A 15,548-nucleotide genomic window follows, 5' to 3' on the forward strand; every position below is an offset into this window, starting at 1 on the left:
CTTGAGTCAAACAGCCCCTATATAGTTTGGGCACAGCAGCCAACAATGGAAAGCAAAGTCAACCAACCTGGTTCATGGTCCCCGTCTGGCTTAGCTGTCCAGGGTGCTGAAGGGGAGGAGTTTGCCGGGGTCCAACTGACTGCATTTGCATGGTCATCTGGCCAAACTGATTCATTCCTGGAAGTTTACATGTTTAAACAAGATTGGTGAGTTCATCAGAATATTTATACTATGCCACACAAAAAGTTAAATTTGTAAGAATCAGAGAAGGATGGGAATCTTTTAAATAGGCAAGAAAGAAGGAGGAAGATGTCAGGGACAAACCAGTATCAGGACTGTGTGCAAGAGAATAAGGAGACCCAAGGGAGTGTGAAGCTTGAAGTTAAAATGAATAGAGACAGGAAGCAAAGGCAAATAGGAACTTTATCATGGCACTGGAAAGAGGCACTTACAGCACAGACATTCTGAAACAAATCAAGAGAGGAAAATGTACCAGAAATGCAGAAAAATCAAGAAAACACAGCTTGGGGGAAATGATTACATATGGACATGGCCTGTTGCAATAAAAAGAAAAGGGTGGCTCTTAAGAGACACTGTAAAGTATGTGGAAAGATTTTGGCAACTGACATTGCTGCTGCTGTGTCCTGCCATTCCACTGCCATGTCCTGCCCAATGCTGCTGTTGGCCTCTCACATCTGGACATACTGACCCAACATGTGCCAGCACTTTGGAATCTATGCCAACTCAGTGCTCGACTCTGATCTGCTTGTGGTGGCTTGACATTTTAGAATGATGTTGGACACTGCATGATGGGAAATGTCAAGCATAGCATTTGGGGCAATTTACATTGGCAGGTAGCTGCTAAGCACTAGCTCAGCACCCATTCCAAAGCATGCCATGCAGGAAACATATCTGGAGGAAGGTGAATAACTGATGGTGGTGGCATGCTGTGGCAGCACCGAAGTGGGAGCCGAATAGGGTGGAAGCACTGTCAGGTAGGGGACCATGCTGGAGCTGGCATGGGAAGTGGTAGAGACAATGAAAAGTCCCTACTATAGTGCCAAGTTGTTCAGCTCTCTTTTTCTGAACTCTTACCTGATGGTGTCTGCATTCGATTCACCATCTGGTTTGGCACATTGGCACGAATCATAGATGGATCGGGAAGAGGACCGTCTGTAATGTAGTTGAACACCAAAATTAAAGAATTCAGACATTTTCATTTTTAAAAAAGTCACTTTAGGGTAAGGGGAACTTTAATTCTTAAATTCTTGGACATATTTCAGCATTTGGGGAATATTAACTTTTACATCTAGGATGCTAAAAACCTAACAGCAGCACTATCTTTATAAAATTCAGCAGCTGATCAACCAAGTTCTATTTTCAAGAACCAAATGTATCTTTAGAAATGAAATCCCAGGATGAAGGGCATTATTCTGAAGGCACTTTCAACAGAATGTGAAAGCATGCACAGTTCTCCAAGCATCCTCCCTGAAACTGACAATTATGTTTCACAAGCAGAACAAAGGAAACCTTAAACAGAACTATATGTAACTGAAGAGAGATTAAAGGGTGTAATGTCATTTGTGTAGAACTATTCGTTTTAATGATCAAATGTTTGCAATTATACAGATATATCAGAATGCTGATAATGAGTTAGCCGTTTTCAACATGCTTGTCCCAATGCCTCCTTTCACAGACACAACTGCTTTGCCATGTTTTCACACTATGCACTTCTAGGCTCTGAACAAATCACACAACTATATGGGGTGAAGGCTCATATGGGTTATTCCCTCTGTACCCAGCTGGAGGATGACTGTCACCCCTGTAATTCTGGAGTGCCCAAGAATCAAATAGATTCAAATGTCTATTGTTGTTGTTAAATTCATTGTTATTGTTAAATCAAACTTTGTAAGGGTACAACACTTACTTGCTGTCATCACGGATTGTGGCTGCCCCATGGGGCCCTGACTGATAGGAGCTGGTGGCATGACTGGGGCATTTGGTATCATATTCTGCCTTTGTAGCCTGGTCCTCCTCTTTTCCTCCAGTTCCTTCTGGATCTTATAAATTTTCTCTGCTAATAAGTGGTAGTACTCTGCCTGCAATGAGAAAAGTATATGAGATGCATACATAAGAAAAGCTTACAATATGCATATTTCCAATCCACCCGAGACTGAAGGAATCCTCCAGCTACACCATATTAAGTTGTAATTTTTTTTCCTGCACAGAAAATAGTGGCCACATTCTCATTAGAATTTCATTTTAATCCATACTAGTAAAATGCTGATCCTTGTGATGGATGGTATACACACATAGAAGGTTGCCCTTCATACTGTACTGACCTAGAAAGGGGGAGTGGGGAGAATGTGACTGGGGTCCCCATCAGTAGAGGCCAGGATACTTTGAAGTACCAGGGAGTGGTCTTGTACATGTAAGCCCAGGAAATCAAGATTCAGTGCCTTACTTCCTATGGCAAAACTGTTCAATTTACACTTCAAGTCTGGCAGATTGTGTTCCGTAATTCAAGGGCATCATCTAGGCTGCAGTTCTAGGTTGCCTGAGCATTCAGTCAGCTGGCCATAAGTACAAGTATCTAGTCAGCAGGCCCTATAAAATACTAGCCTCAAAAGTTTACTCCTTATTCCAAGTAACTTGTCACTGGAATGAGCCTACACCAGAATGATATTTTGCTAATATTCTTTGTTTGTAGCTTTGGAACTCAGCCTCTGCCTCCTGCTTCAACTGACAGACAGCACTCTACTAGGTCCCAGAATACAAGGTCTCAAGAGTCTGTCCTTTGCATGCAAATACCCAGTGTCTGGCATGGTAGGCAGGTTTGGCCATAAGGCAACATTGTCCCAACTGCAGCACTTCATTACTGGAGTAAATGGACAAAAGCAAAGGAGTATAACCAGGAGAACTACTGAAATGGGGCTAGTTTCTTGGTCAGAGCAGGTTTCATTCCTTGCATTTGCTAAATACTATCCTATTTATATGAGGTATAGCAGGAACTACTCAGAACCAGGCCTTTGTCACCCCACTCTGGCTTGTTTCTTGGTGAAAATAGCAGCAGTGGGGAACCTCTGGCCCACAGTCCAAACCACAGTTTCATATTTGGCCTGCAAAGCAGTTTCCCCCAAAGTATGTCATATATGACATCAGGTGTGGGGTAGGTAGAGATGCAGCTGTCAATGCAGCTGTTGATACACAACTATGAGCCTGAAAGGGTGCCACTGACTGTGTCCTGGCAGGGAAAGCAGACTTTGCCTCTACAAAGCTAAAGCTTCAAACACTTTAAAGCACTGTGCAGGGCTCTTTGCAATGATGCCATTCTGACATCCAGTGATTGACAGGAGGGTAGACACAAAGCTAGCATCTACTAGGGATCTGGCTTGCAAAGCCTAAAATGTTTCCTACTCCTAAAATAGAATATGTTTGAATCCTTGGAACTTGCTTCAGAGAAAATTGGAATTTGCTACAAATAATGATTCATTAATATTACTGAAGCATTCCTTCCAAATACTTATTATATATACATACAATGGAAAAGAACATGACTGGCTTTTGATCAACATAATTATAGAAATGACACAAAGACAAATCAATTTATAAATTAATACTTTGATACCAGAAAATTACAAAATAACTTACCCTGCTATTTGCTGATTCATACATGTCGCCTTCTACTTTCCGAGCATAGGAAACAAGATTTGCCATGCGCCTATCTTTTAGTGCTGCAGGATCAGGAGTTGGAAATATGGCTTGTACTCTGCAAGAATATAGAGGGAAACCTTGAACCAACTATTTGTCTCCTGAACCTCTAGATCCAAAAATCTAATGCCCACAGCTAGAGTTTACGTTATTCTTAATTTTTGTCAACTTATGGTAAAAGCCAAGAACAATCATAGATGGGAATTCTGCAGCTGTACTGGACCAAGAGGTACAAATAAGATGCCTTAATTAGGAATAGGTGTTCAGTACAAATATGAAATTAGCTGTTGTGATACTAACTCACAGGCAGAACAAATTCTGGAATAAGAAATTGAAGAGAATCCAGCAGAGTATAGCTTGATACAGCAGGAAGAAAGAGAAAGTCATGATGACCATTTCTCAGGCAAAACAAGCTTTTATAACCTTGTTATTTCAGGGAATGCGACTGATCCAGTAGAATCACCCTACAGAGGAAATTATAGTCTTCTGAACCTTTCAATCTGTAACATGAAGTGTCTTACCACAAGGGGCAGCAGAGCATAGATCCAAAAGTTCTCAGGGCTAGGTCCAGGGGTTGCTAACAAAAGGCTACTTTCTACTCATACGCTCTTTGAATATGATGGCTGAATAAGAACCAAAGTTTGCCACACTGAAACATCTATTGTCTCAATAAAACATGCCTTGACTGGGCCAGAAGACAGACAACAAAACCAATCCTCATCCAATCAGTGCAATATGTGAATTATGATTAAGAACTGTCCCTTACTCAACAGTGTGAGTAACACTGTTACCTACAGCACTACTAAACAAGCCCCTGAAGCATGCTAGCAAACACGGCCTGGGCTTTTTCTTTTCAATTCAACTGTTTTTCCCCATCATGAAGAAATGGCAATGGTCTAGATCAGGCACAGGCAAACTCGGCCCTCCAGATGTTTTGGGACTACAATTCCCATCATCCCTGACCACTGGTCCTGTTAGCTAGATATGATGGGAGTTGTAGTCCCAAAACATCTGGAGGGCCGAGTTTGCCTATAACTGGTCTAGATTACATGGACTACTTATTACATTCCCCATAATCCATGTGTAGGCATAAAGTAGATCTCTGGATGCTTTGCTGAAGATCCACAATGGTTTGACTCCAAATAGTTTATCAGTAGCAAAATGGGTTACTCAAAAGAAAACTTGGGGGGCAGGGAGTGGGTTAACAGGAATTGATTTTTCTGTGAAAGGGTTGTCAGCTAATTTTTGGTACTAAAATTGTCATTAGCCTGATAATGTGTTCAGCCTCAAGAGATTCTGAATTTTAAGTATATCCACCCAATAGTTCCTCTGGCTCTTGCTGGCAGAACTTAAGCTTCTAGGTTTTTTTTGGGGGGGGGGCGGTTAAAGCCTGAAGTCTCCCCCAGCTTATTGCACTCCAATTAGCTGATGAATAAGAACCTGAGTGGAACAGTGCTAAGGAAAATGCATATAGCCTGGGGAGGTAAATTCAAATTCTCACTAACCTGGTGTGTATCACATTGAACCATAGTTTAAAACAAATTATAATTTAATGTGAAAGAGAAACAAGCTGCTCGAAAGTTCTCATGGCACTCCTTCCACACACACTCATGTTACACTGTGGACAAAATAAGCCAGAGCGACCTGGCTTGTCAGCCAAACCCGAGCCTGTGGATCATTTTGTCCAAACGGACTATGGACTGAAACCAAGGTTTGTTCCAGACAAGCTAGAGTCTGATTTGCTTCATCTTTAGAACAGCAGAAGCAAGGGAGAAGCAACATGAAAGTTTTGAGCGGTGTGCATCAGCATATTAAAGCACTGTTTAACTATGGCTTAATGTCACATGCAAACTAGGCCACTGTCATTGTTGTAACTGAGATGGATAGAGGACAATACACCAAGTATGCTACCTTGGAGGAAAACAGCGATGTTAAATAAAAATCTTCCAAATAAATCTATCACAATGAGTCTGTCTCCTGGTCGAAACCAGTAATAATTTCTTCTTCCTTATTGAGTCAGTATAGAAAAATGTTCTGGACATGTTCAAGATCATATCTCTTTGTTTTATTGGAAGTCATTTCAATTCCCCTATGGATGTCTTGGGGGGGGGGAGTTTATGTGACAAAGGTTCTAAGTACCGAAAAATGGCTCATAACCTAGGATAATTTATTTGGGCAGAGTTACAATGCTGTGTGTTTGTTCACCCATCACATCATGCACAGAATTGCCATTTAGCCCTGGAAATGACTTGTGTCTTCAGGAGCAGGGTGCGGAAACAATTACTGAGAAATTAAACTCTAATGACAAAAAAAAGATAGCTTAGGACAACATAGATGACATGCTAGAACCAGATCACACCACTTGGCCCCACTGGCTGTTTCCTCTGAATTCCAACTGCAACACCCTTTTAGGCATTTGGTTCAATGTAGAGATTCCAAATGAGCTAGGCAGCAAATTGGAAGTATTGCCATCTTTGGTCATAAGGCTGATTTTCTCCTTTCATTAATAACTCTGTCTGATCTTTAGACTCCTGCTCAGTCTCCCACAACTCCCATACAAGGGTTACCAGTAACCGTAAAGTTAATGAGGTAACAAAGTGAATAGTTACATCCATCACCTATGGAAGGAATGCAGCAGATACATTTAGAAGGTTTAAGTACTTTTATTGCACTATTTCAATTATTTCATCTAGAAGTTTGAAGATTTGGTGATCAATACTTACAGTTTATGAACAAGGTGATTTCTGAGGTCCTGAGTAATATCTTCATGCCATGGTTTCCGAATTCCAATGCCAGAAGGATGTGTTGCTGTTGGCATGGCTCCCAAACTGGCAACATTGGCATTTTCATTCATCATGGTACTATTAAAAAAAAAAAGAGGCGATTATCAAAGACACAATAAACCTCGTTAAGTGAGACTTTCTTTATATGTAAACACATCGCAAGTAATTGTATATGAAAGTGGCCTACTCATGCTCAGATTCCTGCTCAGCCATAGGTGGATAATCATTTCTTTTCTCTCTCTGTGTGTGTGTGCGCGTGCGCACTTATGAACTTCTGAAACACTGTTTTATGTAAAGAGACAACTGTAAATAAATAATGGCTTAATACCTTGGGGCCAAGGAATAGCAAGTCACTATTGGTGCTAAAATACATATGGATGATATTGCACTCTTCTTTCAGGCAAGGCTCTACATTAAGGTGAGTTCCAATATTCATTCACTTTCCACTTTATAGATGGAGAAATACAATTTTGAACATTAGCTGCCATTTCTTGCATCTGGGAAGTCCTGAGTACTTGTTATTAACCAACAATAATTTACAGTGGTCAGGAGCTGAAGCTTCAGTGTCCTCACTTGACCTGTGTCCCAAGCAATGAGCAGCAGTAGCAACATTATGCACAATAACCAACTTTAATTTGTACAATATCTACCAATCACAACATGTACCTTTTTGTGGAACAGAATTAATTATTTTGCCCGGTATATGATATATATTCATATTATATATCATAGTTCAAAACATGTGCTATATAGCATGTGTATCACTAGCAGAATGTGCTATGCTACTTCACTGACAACATTTAAATGCCAACACTTTCCAGTCAAAATAGAACCGGCGATCTAAGAGCATGTAGCAGCACTACAGAATTCAGTAACGAGACGCATGTATATCTACTATGAAAGCAATGCAGCTACTGCAAGGTATTTTGCTTTACCTATAACCTTTACAAAAAAAGTTTTTCAGGTAAATGTGGAGCCCCTATGGCAGAACAGACAGAGTATCTCTATGCTAACTCAAATTTAGATCAGGCAGACAAAAAAGCCATCTCTATCATAAAGAGCTTTATTCAGAGGTCACAGATAAAATTTTAAAGTCTACAATATTTTCCTTTTGTAAAAATCCCTCTTGTTCAAAGTTACTATTTTGTAGCTCTGTCACTTTTGTGAATTCTTTCCTCAATGTGTTATTCCAGAAGCTGCTTTCTATACAATTAAAAATAAACTTACTTTTGAGAATTCATAGCTGGATGCAACATTGATTCAGGTAGAAGACTCTGGGCTTGAACACCAACACCTCCATTCACTCCCATAGGATTAGCATCTAGAGCAAAAGAAAGAAAGAAAAAATTAAAATATGCTCTACTGTAGATTAATTGCTTTGGGTGCTTAAATTGTTTCCAGATATTCTACGGTACACATGCTGCTATCATTGCAGCAAAACAGATTTTGGCCCTACTACAAAACGGCTTCTTTCCCTCCATATGAATGTGTAGGAGCAGCTCAAGGGGGGAGGGAGTACTTATGATGGCAGAGGCAGATCTTGTTTCCTTAACTGAGTCTCAGATTGCAGCGTGTTTAATTTGTTCATCAAATTAAAAATGAACTCAATGGGAATCACTGAGATAACCCCTCACTAAGACTACCCTGAGTTCAACTTTTTGGTTATACTAGAGAACAATGAAACCTTGAAAACTTGCTTTTGCCATGTACAAAGCCTCACCTCACTATCATCCATTCTCCCAATGGTTGCAAAACTTCGCAAACTTGAATAAATTGTAGCTTAGGTGTTGATGGTAATATTTTTGTTCTAATGTGGAATTACATATTTTATTGTTGTTGCTATGATTTGGAGTTGTTAGCTGCCTTCTGAAATAAGGTGGGATATACATTTTTAAAATGAAGTTAAGAACATACTTGTAGGATTCATGGGGCGAAGTCCCTGTGGTGACTGTCCTTGCTGCTGGCTCTTCACTTGAGCTTGTGTCTGCGTCTGCATCTGATTCCCTTGATACGTCAGTCCAAGGGCAGCATAAGCCCTCTCAATCGAACTGGGGTCAATCTGGTTAGCAGTATTTATGTTGGGGGTTGTTTGCTGACCAACCCCTACAGAGCCAGAATTTCCAAGTCCTACTGCAGCACCACCTAGTAATGCTAGAAAAAATGAAGACATGAAAACGATCAAAAGCAGTGACTAGAATGAACATAAAACACACCAACCCTTTTATAAAGTCCTTAGTAACACACCAATAAAGTTTGGGGCATTAAACTGTGTCTGTTGCTGACCTGATAAGCATGGAGGCTGCTGCCTACCACAACTTGGGCAGCTATGGCTGCGTCCTACTGTATTTGCAGACACGACTGCCATCACAATATGATAGTGAGGCCAGAGTAGAGGGTCCATGTATATCGAGGGTCCCTGCTGTCAGGAGCACTGCTTGTCCTGTAGGAACTTGATCCTGCAGCTGTCTCTCACACCAGCCATTAATAGTATTAGGAGAAACATTATGAGAAATGGAATACTGCAAATCTGTAATGCCCTAAAAAGAAATAAATTAGTGACTACTTACATTGTTGATTTCTTTTGTCCCCGGCATTCTTGAGAGGGAGACACACAGGACAGTCATGCCGTGTACAATTCTTCCAGTGCGATATGATTTGTCGTGAAGATGCACAGTGAGCCACTAAAAAGAGGGTTAAAAAGCAATTTTACACTTAAAACTTTAAATTTCTTTGAGCCAGCTATACATGTGCTACTGATGCACAGAATCTATGCACAATTACTTGGAGTACAGTGTGACTCACGCTTCTGAGTATATTGGACTGCATATATCTATATCTCCAGAATTGAAAACTTTCCCCTTAAGTCTTCTTTTGACTGATAGGTCAAGGGAAATCTTAGTTGATTGAAACTTATCTTACCCAAGTACAGATCAAGGCTTTTCTGCTCTTTGCAATAGGTCACCCAGTCTGGATCTCTTATTACTTTTTGCACAGTGGAGGCCAAAGTTGATTGCTAAAACTTCAGTATCTGTATCTCTCATCCTGACCTTGTAACTTGTGAGCACAAATTACGGCAAAATTGTTTTTCAAACAGTATTAGCTTCCTACTGTCACAATGGTAACATTTCCGGAGGGGCTTGACTTGACTTTACAAGAACAGGACCAAAGATTTCTATGAGATGAAAAACTTTATACTAACCCTGGCAAGATTTTCCAGCCTGGCAATGTGTCATGTGGTTGAGGACATTCTTCATGGTTCGACAGTGAGGGAGGTTGCACTGCCGCACCTCACCATTTGCTTGTTCCCGCCGCTGACATTTGTGAGCATGTAGGAGGAGAACAAGTTGCTGCTGAATGAGCTTGCGCTTTTCTGGGTCTGCAGTTGGTGCTCCTGATCCCATGCCCTGGGGGGCAGTTGACACCATCCCAGCCTGCTGAACTGGAGGTGTCTGCTGTTGACCCTTCAAAGGTAAATAAAGAAGACAAATGGAAGTCTAACCCTGACAGTTCTCTAGAAGTCAGCAAAACACAAAGAAGTTATTCATGTCTTTTGAAAGTTTGCTTAAACCTGTAGAAGCAGCAGCTATATGAATTACTTTAAGATAACTTAATAAATCCTCTCTCTCAGAGAAAGCTCTTATTCCTTTGAAGAAAACCCATTCTCAAGCAAAGTTCCAAAATGCAACTTAATGTTCATATAGTCCCTAAAGAAAGCAGCCATACAACACAGCCTACTAATATAATGAGTATGAGGAATGATTTCATGAATCAATATTTTCTAACCTCCAGCAGCCAACACATAAACATACCATCCCTAAATATGGAGCAATGCAAAGGACAGATCAAGCACAGGAGACATAGTTATTGTAGCCACTACCAGTGCAACACAGCAAACGAATATTGCTGAGGTTGATAATTAGAAATATATGTCCTATTCTGCTTAGCAACCACCTTGCAACGCCACTTCTGAGGCTGATCTTTGGAAGTGGAAATGCAAGCATTATTCCATATTGCTTTTCATTCAACTTCAGAGAGATTGACTTGATTTGGTTTTAAGGATCTTCAGGCTTGCTTCACTAACTGGGAAGGAATAATTATTGTTTTTCTCTTTTAACAAGGGGTCAAGGTATGAGAGTTCAGCACAACTAACATTGTACCATCCATGGGAGAAATTCAGTTTTCATGTCAGCTTCACCCAAATACAGTAGTAAAGGGATTTCTTCACTTTCAGCCTGTTTTCAAGTATACTGGAGCTTCACAGCTTGAAACTAACTGGGCACCATAGGCAAAGGCTAACTCCAGTTTGAACAAAAGTTACACTAATAATTGAAATGAGCTTTCCTCTGCGTTACTGTTCCAAATGAACCATGTTTCATCCTTCCCAAACTGACTACAACATAATACTACAATTGAATTATCCTTTAGCAATGCTGTAAATTCCAGAACTTTGACTCTTCACATGTATGGGTATTATGGCGATTCATAGTAAAACCCCACTGACATGAATGGAACTTCCCTATACAGGCGGTAGGATTGTGGCACTCACAGATAGCTTCACTCTCTTCAAATTAATTGGTGTACCCAGTACCAATTGTATTTCAATCACAACTAATAAACTTACTCTTTATTAGAGTAATACAACATACCTAATTAGCATGATCTATAGTCATACAGTGAAGCTTTTAAAGTGCTCTTTGCCAATGCTATATGGATTATGGTGTACAAGTTTACACTGGCCCAGTTTGTACATAACATTACTCCATGGTTTATTTTAAACTATGAGAAGTGTGCTCCTGCCCACTCTATAGTCCCTATGGCCTTTTCAACCGTGAATGGGTTATTGTTTTTGCTTGTTACTATGTTATGTATTTTTGTATTTTTATATTCTAAACCATGCTGTAATCCTCGGATAAAGGGTAGTATATAAACTTAATAAATAATAGTAACAATAATTTGTTCCTCCCCTACTCCTGCATGTGCCTGCCCCTCTCTCATTGAGGTAACTGTTTGACCAGTTCTATGAAGAGCAATGATAGAAACAGAGATATTAAAGCTATTCGTCATATGGCCCCTGAAACCTAGGTTACGGGCATGCTAATGGAATGTTTAGGCACTTTTTTAAACAAAAAACCAAAAAAACCCATGATTACAAAGCCGAAAATGAATTTTGTATACTGTCAGCTAAAATCTGACTCATGCCATAGCATGGCAGCAAAAAACCAACAATGATGGTGTGCACCAGCCAGTGGCGGAGATGTCAGGTGCTATCCTGGCACCCAGGCATCTTCACTTAGTTGCAAGTGTCTGATAGCCAGGTGCAAAATGAGCATGGTGCCTGGCTAATTTCGAATGCTGTAAGAGAGGGGGGAAATTTTACCCATTCAGGGTAGTGTAAGTAGAATTCACCTCGCATTTGAATTTATTAGGTTAGTCAATTCTCATTATGTGCCAGTGTCAGGAAGCCTCTGCAGAGGGAGGCTGATGTTTCTGCCCTCACTCTAATTCATTGACATGAATGTTATAGCAGTAGAAGAATATACTGCCTATACTCATTAAATACTTTAAAATAAGCTCTAGTTTAATGTATTGTGTGAACTAGTTCACTATTGGAATCTATTAGATCTGAGAGCCAAACCAACTGTTGCTTATTGGCATGCTGATCTGATGAGCAGCGCAACATGCTGCCCACGTGATTCCCAATTGGTTTGGATATGGTTTAAAAGTTAATGTGAACAGTACATAATGGAAGCAAGCAAAGAGGAGCACTGTAAGATGTTTTGACTTCTCCTAATCTTCTTTGTTCCCAGTATTTTTTAGGCAAAAGTTCAGCACAGTTCTATTAAGATCTATACAATGTTATATCACTTTTAAAATGCCAATATCTAGGGATGTACAATTTGACCATAAGGTGCATAAGACATTCTTTTTAGTCAGCAATCAGAATTAGCTTGAAATAAGTGAAGAGCTACACACCTGTGCTGCTCAGATGAAGATGATGAACCAAGATTTTAAAAAATCCACTTTTTACAGAGCAACACTTGGCTACAAAGATTACTGGCAACAGCTAGCCATTCAGAAACAGCAGTCTAAGAATGTTTGGGGGTCTGACTTACACTCTTATCTTTCCACTTCTTAAGAGCATGGTTCCATGCATGCACTCAGGCCACACATACAATGCAACATGAGATAAGTAATACTGCATGCATACCTGCAATTCTATCCCCCACAAGGGTGGTAGAAAAATTAAGACAGGCTATACACAACCCAGGAATCAACTCTACACAGCCTCTTCAGTGCTCCCCTCCCCAGCTCCAGCCTGCTTTTCAGTGTGGTGCCTTCATCGCCCACCGCCCAGCCCCCCCCGACTTCCCAGAGAATGGAGCACTGAAACCTAAAAAAGGCCAATATAGGCCACCAGAGAGAGAGGTGGTAGCTCTGCATGGCCTTTGCAGACCTCACAATCCAAGTAACACAGTTTGCCCATCTTCACCACACCCCACAGCAAGGAGAAAGGGACACTGGAAGCTCCAAGGAAGTATCACACTCTCCATGTTCTAACCAGCCTGGCTCCTCCAACATCTTACCCAGCTACATTCTGCCTCCTCCTCCACCTCTGTATTGTCCAGTAAGAAGAGTATGTTTCTTGATACCCCTGCCTCCAACCTCTCCACCATTCCCAAAAATTGCTGTTAAAAATACCAATAAGGCACACATCATCTGGAAGGGAATAGGGATGCTAAGAACCTTATGAGCATGTACAGGCACCTTCCCACTCACACGACCACTGACACATGCATCATTTTTGGTGCCAAAGGGGGGCAGAATAGGACAGAAAGAACTTGTGTGTGTCCCACTGACATGCACAGTTACTGGGAATGGAATCTCTATGTACACAGAGATTCTCTTGTACTGCTGTGTCACTAGCTCAGCACTGTGAAAGGCAGGATTAACAAGAATCAAGTTAAGTGTGTGCACATTACACTGTCTGCTCATTGGGAGCTCAGGTGTATCTGTGGTGCAATGCTCCACTGAATGTGTTGGGTCAATGGCTGCAAAGCATAGATTGGCAAATGAATGAACTGATGCAATCACTCCTCATCAAATACATCTTATATCCTGCTATGACAATGCACCTATGTGAACTCACATAAAGTTAGTTTTCAACAAAAAGTAATTTTATGTCATCCATTTCTTCCTATATCCCATTTCCCCTTGAACCTTCCACCCATATTATCAACAAGCACATGAACACAGTTTCAGAACACATCACAGACTGTTATTTCTATATGTCCTCCAATATATGGATGGAAATAGTACTGTCTGCCCCCTAAAAGGCTAGAATTCAGATGATGAAAGGGTAGATATGAGAGTTATGCAAAAGACAAGGAGATATGGTTCAAGTAGAAATGCCATTCAAAAGAAATTAAAACTCAATTAAGATGCTTTTTCCCTCTAGGTTGAATACCCTTATTTATCATGATTTGACACAATATGGAAGCCTTTAAGACAAAATACTGGTATATCTTGAACTAGCTCTACAATAATTTGAAATAGAAGTTACTACCTACCATATTAGGCATTACTGGACCAGGCACTGGCTTCTTGTCCATTGGAAACTGGGGTAAACTGTTAGGTAATACAGGCTTATTTTGCATCTGAGGACCAAGTCCACTGGCTCCAATTGGTTGTCCAGGATTCTGGCTGTATGGTGGTACATAAGGACCGGGGTTGTTCATCATTCCCATCTAGAAATTAAAGAATGACAATTAAGGAATATTTTCATTTTCTTCTGTTCATTTCATGGTATACACTATGGTTAACTACTGTTTGGTTCAAGAAATGGAATATCAACAAACTGTAAAGTATTAACAAATTCTGATCTACATATACCCTCTTAATACTATCCATCTCTTTCCAAACCCCAATTCAATATTGGTTGTACTGACAATTAATAAAATTTTGCTATCATTCAATACTTTCCATTTTCCCTTCATTTTAAATCAAGCATTTCATATATATATTCCTCCAGATATTGAATTATATTGACTGAGCACCTCAAAAGTTAATTTATCCTTGAATGCTTATGATCCAAAGGCACACCTTCAATTTTACAATCTGAATATTGAGCCTGATTCTGATCATAGGTCATGAAGAAATTGAAGATTTGAAAGAATGTCTCAATGGTTTGGCAGATTAAAGATTTTATATCAAAGCAACACCCGAGCCATTAATTGTTTAACAAAGAATTATATATCACTTGATCTAAGAAAACCTCTAAGCAAATTACAAAAATATAAAATACAATTATTGATAGTTCCTAAATGTCAAATTTTTACAAGTGCAGAATGAGTATTATGAATCACCTGTAACAGTGTCAGTGCTCCCGACTGAAGCTGTCAAATGGGCATATATATATATATATATATATATATACACACATACACACACACAAAATAAGCAGAACACGTGAGTATATATGGAAAACACAGCTGAATCTGGCAGCTGCCTAAATTGATGTTTTCTACATTTATTGACTTTTTCACTATTAGCTGTTGAATAGTAATCCAACAGTTCTCCTGACATGTGTGGATACTACACCCTAGAATCACCTAACCTAACATGCTAGTGGAAGCCAGCAAATTGTCTCCCACTAGCACAATGGGGCTTCACCTGCTCCACCAAATCTACTCTGGCGAGTCAAGAGAATCCCTAGAACATTGCACAGGGGTGAGGAGAAGGGACAGTTCAACCTGACAAGCAGAAATGCATGCACTGACAGAACAATCATTACAGCATGAAGCTGAATTCCTCCATATGGTGGTGGTATTATTATTATTATTATTATTATTATTATTATTATTATTATTATTATTTACAATGTTGGACTGGTCTAAATCATGACAATCTTTAAACAGTTATCAAAAAATTGCATGAGTTTTCAGTTGAAATTGAAGCAACAAGGCTCTGCCCTTCTCCCCGGCTCCAAGCTGGTGGACCCCTGCCCATTATAAATAAAATACACAATCTCTGTGCCTCTTTCAGAAGTGTGGTCTA

The 15,548-nt window shown here is 40.0% G+C and overlaps 1 protein-coding gene across 1 annotated transcript in view; it reads right to left on the reverse strand.

Moving 5' to 3' along the window:
• Positions 1 to 15,548, reverse strand: part of EP300 (EP300 lysine acetyltransferase) — a 74,317-nt gene that overhangs the window by 29,707 nt on the left and 29,062 nt on the right. Inside the window, exons 3-12 of the mRNA XM_081928804.1 lie at positions 14,063 to 14,239; positions 9,694 to 9,955; positions 9,062 to 9,175; positions 8,409 to 8,645; positions 7,722 to 7,815; positions 6,435 to 6,572; positions 3,652 to 3,769; positions 1,928 to 2,099; positions 1,096 to 1,173; positions 68 to 177 (exon numbers count right to left, since the gene is read on the reverse strand). Coding sequence (XP_081784930.1) covers positions 68 to 177; positions 1,096 to 1,173; positions 1,928 to 2,099; positions 3,652 to 3,769; positions 6,435 to 6,572; positions 7,722 to 7,815; positions 8,409 to 8,645; positions 9,062 to 9,175; positions 9,694 to 9,955; positions 14,063 to 14,239 — 1,500 coding nt within the window. The remainder of the gene's footprint in view (positions 1 to 67; positions 178 to 1,095; positions 1,174 to 1,927; positions 2,100 to 3,651; positions 3,770 to 6,434; positions 6,573 to 7,721; positions 7,816 to 8,408; positions 8,646 to 9,061; positions 9,176 to 9,693; positions 9,956 to 14,062; positions 14,240 to 15,548) is intronic.

This window comes from Podarcis melisellensis (assembly GCF_964234715.1).
Source record: "Podarcis melisellensis genome assembly, chromosome: 10".
In the NCBI taxonomy this organism is placed as follows: domain Eukaryota; kingdom Metazoa; phylum Chordata; class Lepidosauria; order Squamata; family Lacertidae; genus Podarcis; species Podarcis melisellensis.